This window comes from Microcaecilia unicolor, chromosome 2 (assembly GCF_901765095.1).
Source record: "Microcaecilia unicolor chromosome 2, aMicUni1.1, whole genome shotgun sequence".
In the NCBI taxonomy this organism is placed as follows: domain Eukaryota; kingdom Metazoa; phylum Chordata; class Amphibia; order Gymnophiona; family Siphonopidae; genus Microcaecilia; species Microcaecilia unicolor.
In genome coordinates, this window is record NC_044032.1 from 425,787,376 (window position 1) to 425,809,628 (window position 22,253).

The 22,253-nt window shown below is 43.3% G+C and overlaps 1 protein-coding gene across 1 annotated transcript in view; it reads right to left on the bottom strand.

The window, feature by feature from the left end:
- Positions 1-22,253, bottom strand: part of CENPE (centromere protein E) — a 466,760-nt gene that overhangs the window by 276,924 nt on the left and 167,583 nt on the right. The window contains 3 exon segments of the mRNA XM_030192156.1: positions 1,687-2,001; positions 6,793-6,893; positions 21,294-21,471. Coding sequence (XP_030048016.1) covers positions 1,687-2,001; positions 6,793-6,893; positions 21,294-21,471 — 594 coding nt within the window.

The window sequence follows — 22,253 nt, forward strand, 5'->3', positions numbered from 1 at the left end:
CATAGACCATTCCTGAAAAACCATGTCTCTAATGTCTGAATTCATGGGAAAGGAATGGGAGGCTCTCCGAATCCTCTTAACCAAGGGATCTACCTGGGGTCCCTCCGCTGAGGGAGTGGCCGCCGGATCAAACTTCAAAGTAGAGATCACCTGATCAATGAGCTCTAACAACTCCTCCTTATGAAAAATGCGAACCACTGAAGAATCTTCCCCTTAGGCCTCAGACTCATCTAAGAGATCCTTCTCTCCTGGGTCACTCCAAAAGTCCGACCCAGGCAGAGAAAGTATCTCCATAGGCTCTGAAATATCCACCCGCGGGCGCTTAACTCCCACTGAGCTAGCAGCCTCCGGGGAACAAACAGCCTGAGAGGGGCCAACTCTCCAGGCATTATAGAGAGACCAAGCAAACTCAGGCGGGAAACCAGACCCCCCTCCCCCCAACGATGCCAAACCCAACAACACTTCCCGCAGTCTCCGCGACTGACACCCCTTGCTCCTGAGGCGGCAGGTACATCGTGTGATCCGCGGCTAAACTAGGTGTGCTTCCCGCCACACACTGGTACCCCGGCGCCGGTACGGAATGCGCAGCCAAAAGGGCTGCGCTTCCCGCCAAAACTGGCTCCGTCAAGGCCGACCCGGGACGCGCAGCCAAAATGGTCGCATTTCCCGCCAAAACCAGCCCCGCCGTTGCCGGCCCGGAATGTGCAGTCAAATCGCCGCCCAACACCTCCGCCGACTCAGGGGAAGACACGGGAGGCAAGAGGGCTGACAACTTAGGCTCCCCACAAAATTTACATTGGCCACCTTTCACTTCGATGCCACGCTTCGCGTAAATCCGACACCTCACCAGCTTAGACATAATGGCCACGAACACAATGAAAACAAACAGTTGCTTTGTGCTCTGACAGACTAATAGGCAAAACCGCCTAAGGCAAGAACGCCCTTGAAGACGTTTTATCTCTGGACTGCCACAAGAACGGCCAAAAGAGCCGCCTTTTAAAAATGTTTATTTTTTTTTAAACCTCGTTGCTGATGCCTCAACGTCTCAAGGGTACAGAACGAGGTCTGTAGCCGAGGTCAAGCAGTCCTCCAGAGGAAGAGCACAGGGGGAGGGACCCGGCCACCTGGGTTTGACACCCCACAGGGAATAAGAAGCCCCTTAAGACTTACACCCTGTAATACAGATTCAAGTGTGGGTTCTCTAACAATTACAACCCAACCTAGAAACCCCAAACGGGCCTACCAGACTGAGTACACTGCACAGGCTGCACACATCTACCCTCTGCTGAGACTGAGAAAATACAGGTTAGTAGAAGGTCTGCACAGGCTACTTGTATAAGAAGTTTTAGTGTTCTCAGTCTCCCTCTGCTGGTAGGAGTGCATAACCCAAGCGTCTTGAAAGGTCTGGAGGATTGCTGAGGAAGGATACACTTTGCTAACCTTCCTTATTCACTACTACAGAATACAATGGCATCTAAATTTCAAATGAGGATCATGGTCTTGCATATTCATTTATATTCCCTGCATAGCCACCCGTTTTACTTGTCTGGACATTGACACCCATATTCGTGTCACCAGTAAGATTATGATCTGGTAGGCAGAAGTAATTTTTAATTCAAGACACTTTCACTCTACATGCCTCCCTATACCCAAAGAACCAAAATAGAACTATAATGAATCACTCACTTGCTCAGTGGACTGAATAATGTCCTCCTTGAGTTGGTCCCTTTCAACTTGGAGTTTCTCATGATTCTGATGCAGCACATCTTTCTCTTGAATTACAGTGCTTAGTTTTTCTTGAAGCTCATCAAGTTTCTGGGCAACCTCTAGCTTCTCTCTTTCTGCTATCTGTAGTAAGGATTTGCTGGCCAATAGTTGCTCCTGAAGCTGTTCTGCTTTGATGGATAATTTCTTCTGTACCTCATCCAAGTTCTCATTTTCACTCAGGAGTTGTTCCTGTTTAGCAGTCCCATCCTTTAGTTCTTCCATTAAAGAGGACACCTACAGATATCAACATTTTTATTAGGATTAAAAAAAAGACATTGCTAAAAGGTTACATTGCTAAATTCAAGTACAAATGGAATCTACTTGTATATACTCATTATCTAGCCTCTTTCAAGTACTACCAGTATATAAACTGGATGCAAGAGCTGAGAAATACGGTCACTGATATTTAAAACAGTTTATCTAGTAGTAGAAGTTCCTGTTGGTTATACCCCAACTGAGCTGGTCTCTGGCAATATTCAGTGGCATTTAAGTGGTTAGTAACACTGAATTTTGCCTGTGACTATCGATGTCCTGTCTGGTTAGTTCTAGAGTGGTCCAGGGGCGGAGCTGATAAGTAACCATTAGTGGCAATATTCAGTCTGCTAACAGGTTAAGTGGATAAAGTAAGGAGAGTAGAAGAGCTGTCCTAACTTTAACCACCAAGCTAAACATGTACCAATCTGAATATTGGCTGCTACACAGTTAGCTTCTGCGTGACCCTACTTACTCAAATAATCAATGACAGTGACCAGATATGGGCTAGCATTGAATACCCATACTGAGTTCAGCTCAGCTCATGGCTGTAAATGGCTTAAAAAAAGGCTGACTGCCATGGGCTGAATATTACCCCATGATGTTTATAGTAGTCCAATGAAATTGGTTTACAGCTGTACCCTCTATTAATACAGCATCATACACATATACACAAGTAATGAGTTCGTAACTTACTAGATGGAAATCACTTAGTTTTAACATATTTAGCTAACAGAAAAATGCAAGATGAAGTGAAGAGTATTAACTTTAGAACTGATCACTGGAAAATTATCTTGGGAGCTTTAAACTGACATGAAGAAAATGCCTTATAAGTACAACATAACACAATGGTCAATACAATCACCAGTAAAATTACTATTCAGTAGACATGTCAGAGGAGAGTTGTGCAGTCTCCTCTTATTATTAAAAAAAAAAATGTTCAAATGTTGGCATTATCAAAAGTATCCTAGGCCAAAAGTACTGCTTCAATACCCACACACTCTAGCCATTCTTCATAAGGCAAAACTGAAGTCTCCACTCACGATGGAATAAAGGTCATGATCTTCCCGAATGAGTAAGACAGTCCAGAAACGCAAAAAGTTCCTAACACCGAGAGATCGCCTTAAACACGATGGAACTCAATTTGGCCTTTATTACCCCTATATTATGAGAATCACACTGCACAACTCTACCACTCCTTCAACAAACCAGAAGCCCTTCAAACCAGAAGCCCTTCAAGATTACCCCAATTCACCCACTCTGATCACCCGTCTAACTCCTGGTATCTGATTTACCAGAAATACTTCCCACTTTACAACTGTGCTCTGACTTGCTTCTCTTCATTTGTCAGGAAACGCATGCCACTCAAAGAGAGCAACAAGTTGAGATGCTCTATAATAGGTTAAGAAATCTGGCACCCCCATCCCACCCTCCTCTCTAGGCACATACATACGACTTCTACATACCTGAGGTGGTCTCTGTTGCCAAATATATTGAAACACTTTCCTTTGCAATTTAATCAAATAGCCCCTAGGGATAAGGCAGAGGGAGGCTAGAAAAATAATATAAAAAGTAAGGAAGTACATTCATCTTCACCACGCTAATCCTTCCCACCCAGGATAAACTCAGCCCTTCCCAGCGATCTAAATCTTCCAACACCCTATTTAATAGTGGTGGATAGTTCAAAGAAAAAATACGGTCCAAGTTGGCCGGTATTAAGACTCTTAAATACCTAATACTGTGATGTGCCAATCTAAATGGAAATTGTGAATGAAAAAGCCTGAAAAGAATCTCCAGACATTGTAAGATTCAAAATCTCAGACTTAGCTGGATTAACAGCAAATCTTGACACCTGACCATAACGACATAGCAATTCCATAACTATAGACAAAGATGTTCGGGGATCTGATAATGTGAAAAGAATATCAGCATACAATAGTATCCTATGGTCGTGCTCTCCTACCTGAATCCCCAGAATCCTAGGATTGTCCTGAATCACTTGGGCCAACGGTTCCATAACCAATGCAAATATGAGTGGGGATAATGGGCAGCCTTGTCTTGTACCTCGAGAAATTTGGAAGAATTGTGTGTAAGCACCATTTATGCGTAAACAAGCTACCAGGGAGTCATAGATAAGCACTATCCATCTCATAAAATTCCCTGAGAAACCAAACCGCCATAGAGTAGCAAACTTATATGACCAGGAGAACCGGTCAAATGCTTTCTTAGCATCTATACTGAGAACAACTGCCAGAGTCAATCTTTGCCGTGCTGTCCAAATCAAATCTAACAACTGCCATATATTGTCTTTGGGTTGTCGCCCTGCAATAAATCCGGAGTAGTCACCATGTACTAACTCTGGCAAGAAGCGCTGTAACCTAGCTGCCAGTACCCGAGTAAATATTTTATAATCCACCCCTAACAGAGGAATTGGACGATATGATCTGCACTCAACCGGATCTTTCCTAGATTTATGTAACAAAAGCTACTCCTGTCTGCCTAAAAGAAAGGGGTAATTGGGACTCCAACATCAGAGAATTATAGCAATGAGTAAGCGGCTCTACCAAGAGTTATACAAATTTTTTATAGAAGTAGAAAAAAGCCATCTAATCCCGGGGCCTTATATGTCATGAGTCGGGCTATCGCCTCTGCCACTTCTTCTAAAGATATAGGTGCTGAAAGCTGAGAATTAGCGCTAGGCGATAAGGTAGGTAGGGGAATTCCATCTAGATAGCTATCCACCGCATTAGCTCTCACTCCTTGATCTACAGCGTACAATTTTTCATAATATCGAACCAACTCCCGACCTATTGCATCTTCACCCTGCACTACATCTCCATCTGGGGTTTTCACCATAAACTGTATTTGGTGCTGATGGGAGGAGCTGAGAAAGCCCACATTGTTTGTAAAGAAACAGCTGTTTTTACTTTCACAGCTCTGCAACAGGGCTTGGAAACAAACAGCTGTCTGATTTTTTTTCTGCATGCTTCACAGTACATACCAAAACACAGGGTTTTTTTTTTTTTTTTTGGGGGGGGGGGGGGGGGCTTCAGTAAAAGCAGAGATTGCTTAGAAAGAAACAGCTATCTGATTTTTGGCAGGCTGGTCTGAATAAATATTGCACAAATAACTCTGAAAAGTTTGCTTTAAATTGCTTCTGAAAATGCATGAGGAACAGCAGGCCATTTACATACTCAGGTTGGCACAAAATGTGGGAAGGAGGATTTGTGCCTCGCTAGTTCAGAAATGGGGGATATCGTTGACTCTATGTTTGTCTCTCATAAGCTTGTCTGTGTTTTGCATGAAGACATGTTTTTCAATCTTAGAGCTAACTTTGGGTGTCAACTTTTTTCACAAGAGCAGTGCAGTGAGTAGTCCCCAGAGAGCATTTCAGTGTGTTAAAAAAAAGCTTTTATGACAGCCACACATCAGGTGGCTGTGCTTAACAGTTTATTTTTCTCTGTATGAAGCCTGAAATGTCCTATTGTTCCTGAGAGAATGCAGTCTGATCTCTCTCCTACAAAAAACACAGCTGTAATGTAAAAAATGCATAGGGAAAAAAAAAGTTTAAAGGTTCAGAAAAATAAACTGTGCACACTCCTCCAAGTCTACAAGGGGCAGTGTTTGACAACTGACATTACTTCCTATCACATGACTCATACAAGCTGGTGACAAGTGGTGTGAAACAGGGCATGCCCATAGGGTGTATCCACTACTCACCATCTTGAAAAAGGGATGTGGCCCAAGCAGAGTTATGTTACTTCCCGTGACATTACACAAAAGGGGAGGGGTTGACATTACTACAGGTAACAAAGGGAGGGGCTTGGGCAGAATCTTGATTCTGACTGGCTGCTGTAACCGGAAGTGGGTGTGGCCAGATGTCAAAATATATAAATTAGCTTTGACAATAGGTATGTAAACTTATACTACTTATCTGGTACCTTATCAAAATGTAATAAACTTAACAAGGACACTACAGATCAACACAAAACATTGGAATAGAAAAATAGGAATGCCATTTTTTCCCTTTCTGTAATCTTTACTTTTTTTCTTTTCAATGACCATACACTACTTTGGCAGCACATGTACACATGTTATTGAATATGAACAGCAGGTTAGCAGGTAGATCTCCAACAGGGTTTTTTTCCCCCCTTTTCAAAGCCGGGGGAGGGGGAGAAGGAAACATGTGGACAGTAGACCAATATTGTTTGAGAATGAGGGATCCAGCAAGATGACAACTGTGTGTAAACTCCCGCATATGCCTGGAAAAACCTTTTTGGATATTCTGAGCTTTAAAAGGGAGCCGAGTTTTGTTGATGTCTTCACATGTTACCCAGTAGCTTGACGCAAGAAACAGTGGAGGTGATAAAGAAAATATGGTGCACTTGTGTCCCTTAATAAAATTCTTCAAAGTAATATAACAACTCGATACGGGCGTTTCAGATAACAAGCCTGCCCTCAGGAGTCTTAATTTCAAGGCTGCAAACACTAAGAGCATCATCATCCTTCTCTCTATTTTCTTTTCAGAGTGATGTCCCAATATGGTCCAGTCAGAAAAGTAAATGAGCTGCCTCTGTGGAGTGTAAACATTTCATTCTGCAGTCAACATAAAAGATTAATTAAATTTGCTTTTTTCTATTATCCTGTTCAATGATCATTTTTAATAGAAATATTAAAATACATCAGTCTGTACCATTTAGGTTTGCTCCAGAAATGATCAGCTTAGTTTCTTTATTAGCAGCACTTTACAAAATGCAAAAATGTGAAAATTACCTGATTTTTCAGCTTTTCCTTTTCATTTTCTTCTCGTGTCTTCTCCAATTGCTTGGTAAGGTCAATGATTGTTTTCTCCAATTCCACACGACATAGCAAATCTATAGTTAAAAGTTTATGCAGAATATAAAACTATTGTACCTACTAGAAAGGTTCCATATAAACATGAGGCTTAAGGAAACAGAAGAACCACTTATCTTCTGGTAATCTTAATATACTCTCAAACTTGCCTTTTAATATATTTATTTTAGTTACATTTGTACCCCGCGCTTTCCCACTCATGGCAGGCTCAATGCGGCTTACATGGGGCAATGGAGGGTTAAGTGACTTGCTCAGAGTCACAAGGAGCTGCCTGTGCCTGAAGTGGGAATTGAACTCAGTTCCCCAGGACCAAAGTCCATCACCCTAACCACTAGGCCACTCCTCCACTTGATATCGATATTCCACCTTCCAAAGAGTCGAAATGTTTACATCAACTAAAACCAAGACAGATCTAGCTGTCTGAAGATAAGACTATTTATTGCATATTGGAATTACGGAGAAACTGATAGCCCTTAGACTGAACAGGTAGGCCACGTATAAGGAATGCTAGAACCTTCAATTGGCCTATTTGACTAGGGTATGAACAGGACTTTTGGAATGTACTATGGTGGAGCCTGGTTGGGAGAGGGAGGGAGTTGAAGGGAAGAGTAGGGCATTTGATTAGTTGACATTGTTCTGGAAAGAATATTGGCTTTGTGCTGTATTTTGTTAAAAAATAAAGCTTTAAGATCAAATGCAGGTTTCCTATTAGATTTTTTTCTTAAACTTATCCAAACCCTTGTTAACTCAAAATTCTGTCCACAGCTTACTCAAAAGCAAGTTTAACATATCCCTAAATTTTAGGTATTTATTTTCAGTCTGGATTTTTAAATGGCAAGTAATTACTTATGTGTGGACCAAAATAACTGAAAGCTCCCCAACTAGTAGCTTCCAGTTTCTCTCAGAGAAGAAAGGAACTATTTGCAAAAAACTGGCTCCCATGCCCCAACGATCAGTTCCCCATGCTGTTCCAAATAGCACCGTAAAAATACCACCAGAACAGCAAGAGGAAAGAACTCCCTAATAATCAACACTAATAGCATGCAAATTTAGGCACATTGTTAGTGCTGATCATTAGGGGCTTCTGTGGGAGGATAGTGCCTGGGCAGGCACTCAACAGCCCAAGCACCATCCTCCTGCAGAAGAGATTTGACAGATCCAGGGCTTTTCTCCCGCAAGAGAAAAGCCCTGACCTGTCAAACCTAAAGCCCTGGTGGTCTGGTGGACCCCAGACCACTGGACCTCCAGGCCCTTGGGGGTGGGAGGGGCCTGGGGCCCACTGGCATAGGGTTTGCCATGGAAGGAGCGCCTTTATTTGGTGCGCTGCCTGCTGAGCATTAGGGAGCAATGTGGGAGACCCTCTTTTGCAAGAATTTGCATGCAATCTGCGTTCAGAGCCAGGGAGCTCATTTCACACACTTGCTGGCACCGATCATTGTGCACCAGCAAATGCAGGTGCTAATGGCCTCTAGCATCTGCTTCTGATAATCTGGGCCCCAGAGTTCTACCCCTTTTTAGATTTGTATTTTAGCAAAGGAGGCTAAGTAGACTGGTCTTCCTAGATAAAAGAACTGATAAATAAGGATTGAAACTTTGTAATGAAGCCTGGAATTCAGATCATTTTTACAAAAACATTTTTTTTAGCACACATACACTTACTTGAAAACAGGTCTCTAAAAATATTCTAATGGACTACCTTGATGCTCAAGGTACATCAGTTTGAGGCAGCATCTAGAGTTTCTGAAAACAGATACGGTCAACTAATGGTTCACACCTGTTATCTACTGCAAAGAGCCACATAGTACATTTTGAAAGAAACTCTATAAGAGGGCACCAAGAATGCAGGTGAATTACCCTAATACTAGCATATACGCATGTATGTGCCCCCCATACATGCAAATATTCTGGCTACAAGCTCTTCTATAAAATAGTCCCTAAATGTGAGGGCATATAATTTGAAGGTGGGCATACACCTGGGTAAAGACTGAGTGTAGCACAGTTACACATGCAAATTATAGATTATTCATTTATCTGTCTGACAGTAATGATGTGAGCATTCACACCAGCTTTATGGCTAGTATAAGTGATCACGCCTAAATAAGCATGTATTTTTGATGTTATCCTAGTATTCTACACTGGGTCTGGAAAAAAGTGAGCCCCCTAAACATTTTGCAACCACCACAAATATGCACCGAATTAACATTTTATGTGCACACACAAAGTGACATCTATTTGTGTCACCGACGCCAAATTACATAGAAATCCCTCGTCCCGTTTAAGAGATTTTTAATTCTTACGAACTGCTGTCACAAATCTCAGTTTCCAACATGATTGACTTACTTGCTAATGTCATCCATGATGTCATTGCACATTGATAAACAAAATGCTGTCAAAAGAAGACTGAGTTTTAATTAAAATACTCAGAGCTGAAAAAAGATATGGCGCTAAAAGATCAGATGTAAACATTTGGACTGTTCAGGTTGATATTAACTGTTAGAAACTAACTTTTGGGCAGTGTTATTGAAAATTTGACATCTCAGTAATATTAAGGTGGATTTCTAGGAAACAACACAACATTGTTTGAAATAGATGTCACTTTGTGCACGTAATGTTTTAATTCAGTACAGGTTTGCAGTTGTTATTGCAAAATATTTAGGGAGCTCACCTTTTTCTGGACACAGTGTATAAAGGAATGCATGAAGCTACTTTTCCTTACAGAACAGATTTATTCTTGGTGCTTAAAAACAGGTGTCTTTATAAAATTGCCTTCAAAAATGACAGTCTCTGGGAAAAGGTGACTGAAGTAGCCAGAAAACAACAAAAAAACCCAACCCAAAAAGAGGTTTAATGAATTTTGTTAAGAGCAAACAATTTGTAATACAACAGTCCAAACGCCATCCTTTTATGTAAAAAAAATAAAGTTACAGAAGTTCAACAATGCAACTTTTTCAGTCTGCTAATGGAATGGACCCCATGATGTGAAATATCAGCCACTCTCAACATTTCGGATCCAAGACTTTAGTCACCTTTTCCCAGAGGTGGTCACTTATGTACCCATGGCATAACATATCCTTAATAAACTTCTTTTCTGGGTAGCCTTAGCAACATCAGAGGAGGCGAAAGGACTTTTTGGCAATGAAACAAGAACCAGATATCTTGGTGCCTCCTTTTTGTAAATAAATCTATGTAAAATGTCTTATTCAGTATTCTGGAACCAGATATATCTTTCTTCCTAGATTCTAAGAAAGCATCATCTATTTCTTTAGCGTTAATACCCTTATTTATTCACAGTGATCTATTTAACCTACTAACTTTTCTTTTTCATATTCTCCCCTTTGTTTTCTGAACCACCCCCTTGCTGTATAATATTGGTGGTATTAACACTTAAAAAAATAGTTTGTGAAATTCCTGTATTGGGTATGTTTCTACAAATTTACATAGAATCAGTACAATGTTTAGTTGTATAAATTTAAATGAAGCAAAAAAAAAAAAAAAAGTAAAATGACCCTCATACAGTGGGGGAAATAAGTATTTGATCCCTTGCTGATTTTGTAAGTTTGCCCACTGACAAAGACATGAGCAGCCCATAATTGAAGGGTAGGTTATTGGTAACAGTGAGAGATAGCACATCACAAATTAAATCCGGAAAATCACATTGTGGAAAGTATATGAATTTATTTGCATTCTGCAGAGGGAAATAAGTATTTGATCCCCCACCAACCAGTAAGAGATCTGGCCCCTACAGACCAGGTAGATGCTCCAAATCAACTCGTTACCTGCATGACAGACAGCTGTCGGCAATGGTCACCTGTATGAAAGACACCTGTCCACAGACTCAGTGAATCAGTCAGACTCTAACCTCTACAAAATGGCCAAGAGCAAGGAGCTGTCTAAGGATGTCAGGGACAAGATCATACACCTGCACAAGGCTGGAATGGGCTACAAAACCATCAGTAAGACGCTGGGCGAGAAGGAGACAACTGTTGGTGCCATAGTAAGAAAATGGAAGAAGTACAAAATGACTGTCAATCGACAAAGATCTGGGGCTCCACGCAAAATCTCACCTTGTGGGGTATCCTTGATCATGAGGAAGGTTAGAAATCAGCCTACAACTACAAGGGGGGAACTTGTCAATGATCTCAAGGCAGCTGGGACCACTGTCACCACGAAAACCATTGGTAACACATTACGACATAACGGATTGCAATCCTGCAGTGCCCGCAAGGTCCCCCTGCTCCGGAAGGCACATGTGACGGCCCGTCTGAAGTTTGCCAGTGAACACCTGGATGATGCCGAGAGTGATTGGGAGAAGGTGCTGTGGTCAGATGAGACAAAAATTGAGCTCTTTGGCATGAACTCAACTCGCCGTGTTTGGAGGAAGAGAAATGCTGCCTATGACCCAAAGAACACCGTCCCCACTGTCAAGCATGGAGGTGGAAATGTTATGTTTTGGGGGTGTTTCTCTGCTAAGGGCACAGGACTACTTCACCGCATCAATGGGAGAATGGATGGGGCCATGTACCGTACAATTCTGAGTGACAACCTCCTTCCCTCCGCCAGGGCCTTAAAAATGGGTCGTGGCTGGGTCTTCCAGCACGACAATGACCCAAAACATACAGCCAAGGCAACAAAGGAGTGGCTCAGGAAGAAGCACATTAGGGTCATGGAGTGGCCTAGCCAGTCACCAGACCTTAATCCCATTGAAAACTTATGGAGGGAGCTGAAGCTGCGAGTTGCCAAGCGACAGCCCAGAACTCTTAATGATTTAGAGATGATCTGCAAAGAGGAGTGGACCAAAATTCCTCCTGACATGTGTGCAAACCTCATCATCAACTACAGAAGACGTCTGACCGCTGTGCTTGCCAACAAGGGTTTTGCCACCAAGTATTAGGTCTTGTTTGCCAGAGGGATTAAATACTTATTTCCCTCTGCAGAATGCAAATAAATTCATATACTTTCCACAATGTGATTTTCCGGATTTAATTTGTGATGTGCTATCTCTCACTGTTACCAATAACCTACCCTTCAATTATGGGCTGCTCATGTCTTTGTCAGTGGGCAAACTTACAAAATCAGCAAGGGATCAAATACTTATTTCCCCCACTGTACTACCAATTGCATTTTAATCAAAAAATGTATTGTTAGTCCAATAAAAAAGGTATCATATTTTCTTTTCTCTGTTTGGATTTATTTCTATTTATTACCTTTTAAAATCGGACTAACCCAGCTACCACATAACTTTACCCCATATCCTGAAAACCCCAAATGGCTGGGTGTGTCCCGAGGACTGGGCTGAAAACCTCCTATTTAGACCTTGTTTCCCCCCCTCCCCCAAACATTTTTGATTAATTGTAGAAAAATCTCTCTTCCCCATCCTGGAATGCACGTAATTATAATTTACAGGACCAATTAAGTTATTTGGATGTATGGTCGGTTCGGCAACATGGGGATGGATGTCATCTGAGATGTGGTCACTGTTCCATTTGTTCTGTTTCCATCGAAGGTTCTTTTTTTATCGCTTCGAATGGTAAGAAATTCATTTTGCAATGTAGCACTTCTTGTGATTCTATGAATGCGATATACTTATTTCGTTGCCCTTGTGATCTTTTGTACATTGGGCACACTACACGCCAATTTAAGACCAGAGTGATTGAACATCGTCACTGTGTAACACATTTGGAATTTGGAAGCTCCTATGGTACGACACCGTGTACAATTTCAACATCAGTTTGACAAATTGTGATGCATGGTTATTGATCAAGTTAAATTGGGTAAGAGAGGGGGACACATTATAAATATTCTTTGGCATAAAGAGCAACAGTGGATCTTTATGCTGAATACAGTAGAACAGAATGGTTTAAACAGAAACATTGAACGGAATGCCTATTTTTGATTGGTAGCAGGCTTACCTTGTTTGGTTAGGCTGGCTTTTCAATGGTTGAGTCGGCTTCCCTGTGATTGGTTAGCTGGCGATGCAGATTTCTTCAAATTCTCTGGCGTCTCTGAGCTTTCCAGCGACATCTTTGATGTCAGTGATTGCAGTGGATGTATTGCGGTATCTTGTATAGTTTCCTTCCTGAAGCAGCCAGAAGTTTGGCGAAACAAGGCACTCTTGTTGGAGGGAGATACTCGCATTTGGATGTTGGAATTTCTCCACCTTCAAGTTTGGGATGGCGGAAGCTTCAAGTTCCAATCAGAGACTTGTTTAGCGTCAGCTCCACTGGAAGTGCGTTTGTGCATGGCAGCTCTAGCTACAGCCACAACTTCAGATTCAGTTATTGATATGGCCATACACTAGTGCATGCCTTCTTTCCTATGAGGCTTGTAGTGCTTTTGTGTAATTTTTTGATTTAGGGTCTCTTCGGACTTGGCACCACTTTTTGGTGGGTTTTACTGTTTTAGGATTAAGATTTTGAACTTTTGGATTTTGTCCACTTTTTGCATTTTGTTTTGTATGGTCACTCACCTGTCCTATTTTGGGGAAAAAAAGATTTTTTTAAATCTGATTTTCTCCATGATTAGGAATTTTTGCAGATGATTCTTTTTTTTCCTTTTTTCTCTTTGGGGACCTATGATATTATCTCATTCCCATTTTGGATAGTGGATTCCTAATACTGCATGTATTTTCCCTATCGGGAGCTTTGAGGTCCCACTTGTTTAATTCTTAAGTGATTTCCTAGTTGAAATGTGAAGGTTACAGAAGGGTGAGATACAAATTCATATTCAAACTTTCTAGGGGTATTGATGTATTTTTGATCAAGTTTGAAATTCCCTATCTAGTCTTTGAAGAATACTAAAAGGAAATTTTAAGACAATCCAAGAACATAAGTCCTTTGAAGTCAAAATGATTAAATATTTTGACACCCACCAGACAGGACTTAAAGATCTAGGCTTTCTATCCCACTATAAACCATGGGAAAATTAGGTTCTTACCTTGGTAATTTTCTTTCCTTTAGTCACAGCAGATGAATCCATTAACTGATGGGTTATGTCCGCCTACCAGCAGGTGGAGATAGAGAACACTGAAAAACCATAGTGCTCTAAGGACGGCTAACACCAACTGCCTTCAGTATTCGAAACTTCCAAAGCAGAGTGTATCCTCAAACTAGAACAACATGAACTTTCCTCACAGCGAATGAATGCCCCAGAACAGGAACAATAATCACACAAATGAGGGACGATCTCAACCTCCTGTAACAGAACAGAAATCCTGAAGACTGTTTTCCAACTTTTCCAAATGAGGGAACATGTCTGCAGGAAACAACTGCTGCTGACAGAAGCTGCAGATGTAGCTCGGCCCAGTGGCAAATCTGAGCGGCCTTCGCGGCTAGTGCTCTGCACTGAGTGCCACCCTGACGATTTATGTAGGCCACAGCAGTCGTGTTGTCCGACAGAACTCTGACAGTCAGCCCCTCCAGAGTCTTGTGAAAGGCCAGAAAAGCCTGGAATATCGCTCTCAGTTCCAAGCGATTGATGGGACCACCCCGTTTCCTCGGGTGTCCACAGACCCTGGGCATAGCTTCCCTGGCAATGTGCTTCCCAGCCGACCAGGCTGGCATCGGTTATCACCAGGCACCAAGAGGGAAGCACCAACGGCATTCCTCGCCGCATGCTGTCAGAGAGCCACCACTCCATGCTGAGTCGGGCCGCAGGGAGCCACGCGAGTCTGTGTTGATAATCCTGGGACATTGGAGACCATCGCTGAAGCAAGGCAATCTGCAGAGGTCTCAAGTGCGCTCTTGCCCATGGCACTACCTCCATAGTGGCCGTCATCGACCCCAGCAGCTGGACAAAGTCCTAAGCTCGCGGGTGAGGCATCCTCAGGAGCAGACGGACCTGATTCTGAAGCTTGCACCGCCTTTGGTCAGGTAGAAAGACAAATCCCGTGGCCGTGTCAAACCGGACCCCCAAATATTTGAGAGATTGAGAGGGGGTCAGGTGACTTTTTGGTATATTGACGACCCAGCCCAGAGATTGCAGTACAGAGACCACTCTGGATGTGGCCAGACAACTTTCGTCTGCCGAATCCGCTCTGATGAGCCAGTCGTCGAAGTACGGGTGAACCCGGATACCCTGTCACCTGAGAAAAGATGCTACTACCACCATAACCTTGGAAAAGGTGCGGGGAGCTGTGGCGAGGCCAAAAGGCAAGGCCAGAAACTGGAAATGGTTTCCCAACACCGCAAACTGGAGAAACCGGTGATGAGGGGGCCAAATAGGAATGTGCAAGTAAGCTTCTTTTAGGTCCAGAGATGTGAGAAATTCTCCTGGCTGTACCACCGCAATGACAGAGCGCAGAGTTTCCATGCGAAAATGTCGCACTCGTAGAGCCTAGTTGACTGACCTTAAATCGAGTATTGGATGGAAGGACCTGCCTTTTCGAGGCACCACAAAGTAAATGGAGTAGCGACCGCATCTGCGTTCGGCGGGAGGCACAGGGATCACCACTCCAAGGTGCAACAAGACTTGTAAGGTCTCCTCTACCGCCGCCCGTTGGACAGCAGTACCGCATTGGGACTCCACAAACATCTCTCACCGGGGCGCTGAATTCCAATTGGTAACCTTCTCTGATCAGGTCCAAGACCCACTGATTGGAGGTAATCTGGGTCCATTCCTCGAGAAAGAGGGAAAGACATCCTCCTACTGCAGGAATCAAGGAATGGACCGGCGCCCTGCCATTGAGGGGGCCGCCCCTGAACTCCAGGACTAGAACCGGCCGCTGCGGAATGCTTGTCCGAGCGAAAGGAGTTCCTCTGCTGAAAATGGGCACGTTGAGAAACCCCAGCAGAGCGCCCCGGGCAATACCTGCGACCTTCACGGAAGCGAGGTCTTGAAGAGGAGGGCCACACAGAAACCTTGGAAGAAGGCCTTGGCCTATCCTCGGGTAAACGCTGGGGTTTAGGATCCCCCAGGTCTTTCACAATCTTCTCCAACTCCTCTCCGAATAACAGGTGGCCCCTAAAGGGAAGCTTCACCAGCCTGTGCATAGAGGTCATGTCAGCTGCCCAATGCCGTAGCCATAGAAGGCGGCGGGACACAACCGCCACAGACATCTGTTTAGCCGAAGCTCTGACCAGATCATAGAAGGCATCAGCTAAAAATGACAGGGCTGACTCCATCCGCGATGCAACCTCAGTGAGGGACTCCGCACCATCCGCGGGCTGTTCCACTGCCTGTTGTAACCAAGAAAGGCATGCCCGGGCAGCATAAGAACTGCATATGGACGCTCTTAAGGCGAGGCCCGAGATTTCAAATGACCGTTTCAACGCGGATTCAAGCCGCCGGTCCTGAATGTCTTTCAGGGCAACTCCTCCCTCTTTAGGGAGGGTGGTCTTTTTAGTCACCGCCGTGACCAGTGCGTCCACTTTAGGCATCCCCAAAGGGGCCAAGTGCTCCTCACTCAGAGGGTAAAGCTGACCCATAGCCATGGCCACTTTCAAAGGCCCTTCGGGTTCAGACCATTGAGCTGCAATAAGCTCTTGGATGGAGTCATGCACAGGAAAGGCTCGAGCAGGCTTTTTAGTACTCGCCATCCTCGGATTACCACAGGAGACCTCGCCCTTGGCAGGATCATCAATCGAGAGGGCTTGCAAGGCGTCCAAAATGAGCGCTGGCAGCTCATCGCGGTGGAAAATCCTCATCGCATTGGGATTATCCAGATCCAGTGGCAAACCGGCACTTTCCCCTGGCTCTTCAGACCATGAGGCCCTGCCAGAACTCTCAGAATCCACACCGCCTGACCACGGGGGGAGGGAAGTGCGCCACTCTCCGACGGGGAATTTACCCGTCTATGTTTTGCGTCCTTCCAACGCTCGGGGGAATCAGCCAGCCCTGGGCCATCAACACCCGTGGGGACACCAGGTAGCATCGCAGTGTCAGACACGTGCGGCAGAGCTCTTTTCAGCATGAAAGCTTTATGCATTAAAAGCACAAACTCCGGGGAGAAACACTCACCCTGACCCTCTGTCTCCGACTCAGGAGAAATGGGAACTCCTCTGGTAGCCTCTAACCGAGGCGTTCCCTTGCACTCAGACTCCTCTGCAACAGCGAGGGTTGAGGCGTGCAGCGCTTCCAAAATGGTGCCCGCTGCCAGCTCCATTGAGCGGGAAGAATCATCGCTCGCCATGCTCATACCAGCTCTAGCATCTAAAGAGCACGTCTTACAGAGCCCTGCTGCTGATCTGCGTTTACCACAATGGGAGCAGCGTTTTACTGCTTCAGCAGCCATCATCCGGCTGGACGGACGGAATAATATAAGTAAAATGGCGGCTTCGCGCCAAAACTTACCCCGATCGGAACGGCATCCGCGGGACCTCCCCGGAGGAGCTGGGCACCACTCTCACCTCAAAAGACCAAGTCAAACGAGCTCCGGTCAAGCTGCACGTGGAAAATAGCCTCGGAATAGCCACGCAGATCCAATGCATTTTTTTTTTTTACGCTGTTAGGAAAGTTGGAGGCAGGCAGCAACAGAGGTATTCCGGGAGGCGGAGGGCCGGGTAAGGCAGGGAAAGGGCAAACCTATATGCCTTCAAAGTGGGCACCACCAGCCACAACACACCTGCTACAACTGGCAAAAGCACAGGAGCCACCCCAGGCAGTATTTTTCCAGGAGCTGATCAAGCTATGTCCACACCTGCTAGGAGATAGAGCAATACTGAAAGCAGTTGGGGCTAGCCGTCCTTAGAGCACTATAGTTTTTCAGTGTTCTATCTCCACCTGCTGGTAGGCGGACATAACCCATCAGTTAATGGATACATCTGCTGCTGATGACAAGGGAAAAAAACTTATACTGCTTTGTCAATCTTATCAGCCATCCACCTAGCTCTCCCTGTTTCTCACCTAACCCATCCCTCCCGCTTCCTGTAAGACTGTTATTGGAATGCTTTTGTTTCACTTATATATTCTGATATGTCAACATTTACTTATTTCCGATCTGAAAAAGTGTTACCTTTGAAAGCTCATCAAAAAATATGTTAGTCCAATAGAAAAGGGATCATATTATTTTCTATGTTTTGATTTCTATTTATTACCAGGATAAGGGGGATTATTTCAAAGATCCTGACTGGCTGAGTATGCCCAGAGGACTGGGTTGAAAACCCCTGGTCTAAATAAATTCAACATAAACAACTTCGACCACTCACGTCTGAAGTGTTTTAAATTAAGTGAGTATTCATCTCTAGAAAACTATGACAGAGTACTGAAGGAATTTGAAAGAAGTCTTAGATCACCGACAGCTGAGCTCATCTGAACATGTACAACCTAAGCACAATAAACTGTTTGCAAATAATGCCCTAAATATGAATTTAGCGCACAGTCTTGACCATTATTTTGTTTCTTTGAAAAGACATATCCTATGCTCATGCTTTCCTTTGAGCTGTATTCAGCAAAGCCTAAATTCCAGCAACAAGTTTTCATGAGGATTTGACAGAATTTCCAGCTCAACCTCTCAAAACCTGAATGTTAATCTTTCAAGGATTTCTCAGGTGTCCTTGGTAGCGACAGTCTATAATGAGAAGTATATCAACTCATTAGTGAAAGTAAATTTTAACTCAAATTTGTCAACAGCAGTCCAAAAGGCCATGGTACTCAAAATGAGTACTTTTGTATGAATTTAAGTAGTGAATCTAGACCCTTTTATGGATATAAAGCTCTAAACCAGTGGCCTTCCAACATGTGGCCCCAGTAGTCAATTTTTGTGGCCCTATAATACCTAAAAAAATTGGAAACATTTAATTTGCTCACCAGAAGGATGCAGCAAAGTCAGTAGGCAGGCAAAGAAAAGGCCCTGCAAAGTTTCACTGGGTATCTACGTGTCTTGTGTGGTGACATTTACATGCATGCGCGTTAATGAGGATCTCGCTACCCAGAACTTCACAGGACCTTTTCCGAAGCTGCCTTCTGATACTGCTGCTGTTGTTGGGGGAACCTGGCAGAGTACATCTGTGCTGAGGCTGAGCCCTTGGGCTGACCTGAGTAGTGAGTATTAAAACTCAATTAACTTTGGGGGGGGGGGGGGGGGGGGGGGAAGGGAGATCATATGTAGGAGGGAGGTGCTGGAGAAAGTTGAGAGAGGATGGGGAAAACGGGTAAATGTTTGGTAGTGGGGATGGAGAGTCTGTCTCAACTAGAATTATTCATTTTAGACTGCACATCACTACATTCAGATTTATATTTAAAGCTACCTCATGTTCTCAACACAATTTTTCTTCCAAACACTGTACACTGACAATGTAAGTAACAGGCAGGTGACAGAGGGTGATTCCAAAGGCAGGAGAGTATTCATACCAGTTTTAGTGCTGTGCACTCTCTCTGCTGGCCTTTGAGATATCATTTCTGAATAGTGTGATTCCAGAAGTGGACCCCCACTGCTATTTGACATTCAGGATGCATTTTAGACCACTCCACTCAGGCTTATTTTTAAAGCTGCCTCAGATCCTCAATACAATTGTTCTCTCCAAGAGTTACAGGGAGCCAGCTAAAGAATATTTATGCTTCCCTTGTTTGTACCCTGTCATAAATAAGAAACATTTCTATTTTCTATTACCAGTTAGTAACATTAGTCTGTAACTTTAATATCTCCTTGCAGAATCTAAATTAGTATTTAAATATGTAAGCCTAAAATCTTTTGGTGGCCCCCGGAGCTTTCCTATGTCCACTTTGCGGCCCTTTACATGAAAAATGTTGGAGACCTGCTCTAAACACATTTAACAACATGCAGAGCTTTTCTCAAGATATACGAGGCCAAACAGCAGCCAATTTTTCTCATAACCAATACATTTAACCTGGAATCAAGAATATATATATACAGCTGCAAGCACACTACTAGAGCTCCTTTGTATATCTGATCAGTCTACAGTGAACAGTTTTATTTTCTTGATGTAAGAAGGAAAAATTAAGGATGGTACCACCTAAGAAAATCATTCTGCACACACAACTTACACCACGAGACGGCAAACAAGTATTCTGGCAACTGATATATGACAACGAATGGAAAACACGTACGGACTCCATACACTATCTCAACCATTGGGAGGACAGATGCAGAAGCGTACTAAACGAAATAGCGCCCTTAAAGACAAGAATATCAAGAAGACAAAACTCGATACCATGGTTCACTGACGAATTAAAAAAAAAAAAACCCAGGAAACTTGAACGAGCATGGAAAAAAAGAAAAGATGAACATACACTCAATGCATGGAAACAAGGACACAGAAAATACAAATATGTAATAAGACAAACCAAAAGGTCCTATTACAAAACTAAAATAGGACCACATTACAAAGATATGAAGAAACTATTTCAACTCGTAAGTAAGTTACTAGACACCACCCCTATCACCACAACCAACACAGACATCCCCACCTGCAGACAAACTTGCTAACTACTTTAACGAAAAAATAATAAAATTACGCAGCACACTTCCTCATCACAATACAGACATCAAAAACTTCAACGATCTGGACCTGGATCGAGGTGAGGGAAGAGGTCTCCATGGTTCACAATCTGCTTTTTCTAACCAGTAAGCTACTCCTGTTGATGGGATGTGGCCTAATGATTAGAGCAATGAGCTGAAAACTAGGGTAAGTCAGTGTCACTTTCTACTGTCTCATGTACCCACTTAAATTGTAAGCTATTTGGGGTAGGGGCACCTGAGGTGAAACAGTAGGATTCTGTGCCTATGAACTGTATTGTTTTGCAGATGATGTGTTTCTCCTGGTTGGCCAGCAGATGGTGATTGTTTTCTATAAAGCAGTACCAGAAGTGACTTTTTTTTTTCGTTTTCCCGCCTAACTGTGAGGTAATTAGTCAGTCTCAGTTTGGAAGTAGAGGGAGAAAGACCCCTCTGCTGAGATCCTGTGATCAGTTATATTCTGTATTGGGTGAGCAGCTATATTTCCTGTATTTTCCAGGCACTATTCAGGAAGTGATAAAATGTTTAGATAGTTTATAATTAATCCTATTTCAGTTACCTGTTGTGTGTGCTGCTTTCACTATCTGTTGTATAGTTCACTGTTCAATATTTTATGAAAATAAATGTAATTGTTTGTTCGCTCTGCTTGTCTGGACTAAGAATCCTGGTTTATGGTTTGGGTCTGTGGGTGCTTTCTGGGAACTGTGGGAACCCTGGGAATGTGGCCTCCAGTAACCTAGAAATCACTGGGGATAATCTGAAAGTGGGAGGACTCACCCAGAGGCGGTTGTGACCCAGTAGGTGGGAGGAGGGTGATAGTGTACAGCAGAAGCAGCAGGTGCAAGCGGACCTGAACTGTGCTGAGACAGACACTCCAGGTGGCCGCAGGGTTAGCCCCAGGCAGGTGACTAGGCGTTTCCTGACAACACCTTATACAGAACTATACTTATCACCATTGTACAGCACTGTGTACATCCAGTAGCACTACAATCATAAATTTACTAAGTACCTTTTGGAACTTTGCCATCCATAAGCAAGGTCAGCTTTGTATTCTCATTAAAAGCATACTGCAACTCCTTCTGCATATCAGATTGCATTTGTTTAAAACGAGCCTTTTCTGCTTCAAGTTGACTTTGATACTTCTGAACATCTTTTTCCATTTGCATGTAACTAGTTGACAACTGATCCTAAGTGTTAAGCAAAGAAAATTATTTGTCTACTGTACATTTAGAATATCATGCCTATCTGAAATAACTCAAATATACAAGCAGCAGTTGAGTAGAATTGTTGTCTGCCTAAGCAAATGGGATAACAAATTGTATGATACCATTTAATTGGACTAATGTAATATTTTTCAATAGGTATTGAGAGATGCTGAGGAATATACAAAATTATAGGCTGCGTTACAGTAGTGGTCGTTCTTAAAGCTGTACAGTCATAAAAACAAGCACTGCCCTATGGAGACAGACAAGGTCCATCTAGTCCAGTATCCTGTTTCCAAATCCAGGTCACAAGATGCCAAAAGAGTAAACAGATTTTATGCTACTTATTCCAGGAATAAGCAGTGCATTTTCCCAAGTCTATCTTAATATTGGCTTATGGACTTTTCTTTTAGGAACTTGTCCAAGGAGAAACTGTCTTGCCAGCTAATTTTCTTTTCTTTAGTCAGACACTGTTCTGCACAAACAGGTGGTATTATTTCCTACCAGCAAGAGAAGGTAGAGAAAACTGAATTCTGCCAGTGACATCATAGATATAAGCTGAGGCACTACCTGGAACAATCCAGTATGCATCTGCCCAAGTAGCAGACGATCCCTTTGTAACGCACTCATGCCCATCAACCATTGCAGTTGCAATGATAACCAAGTGAGCAAACCACCACAGAGTGGCATTCACTACCCTGCATATACCAGGATATAGCCATATCATGAGAATACCATATGGCTACCAATTACAAAATGAATGTCTG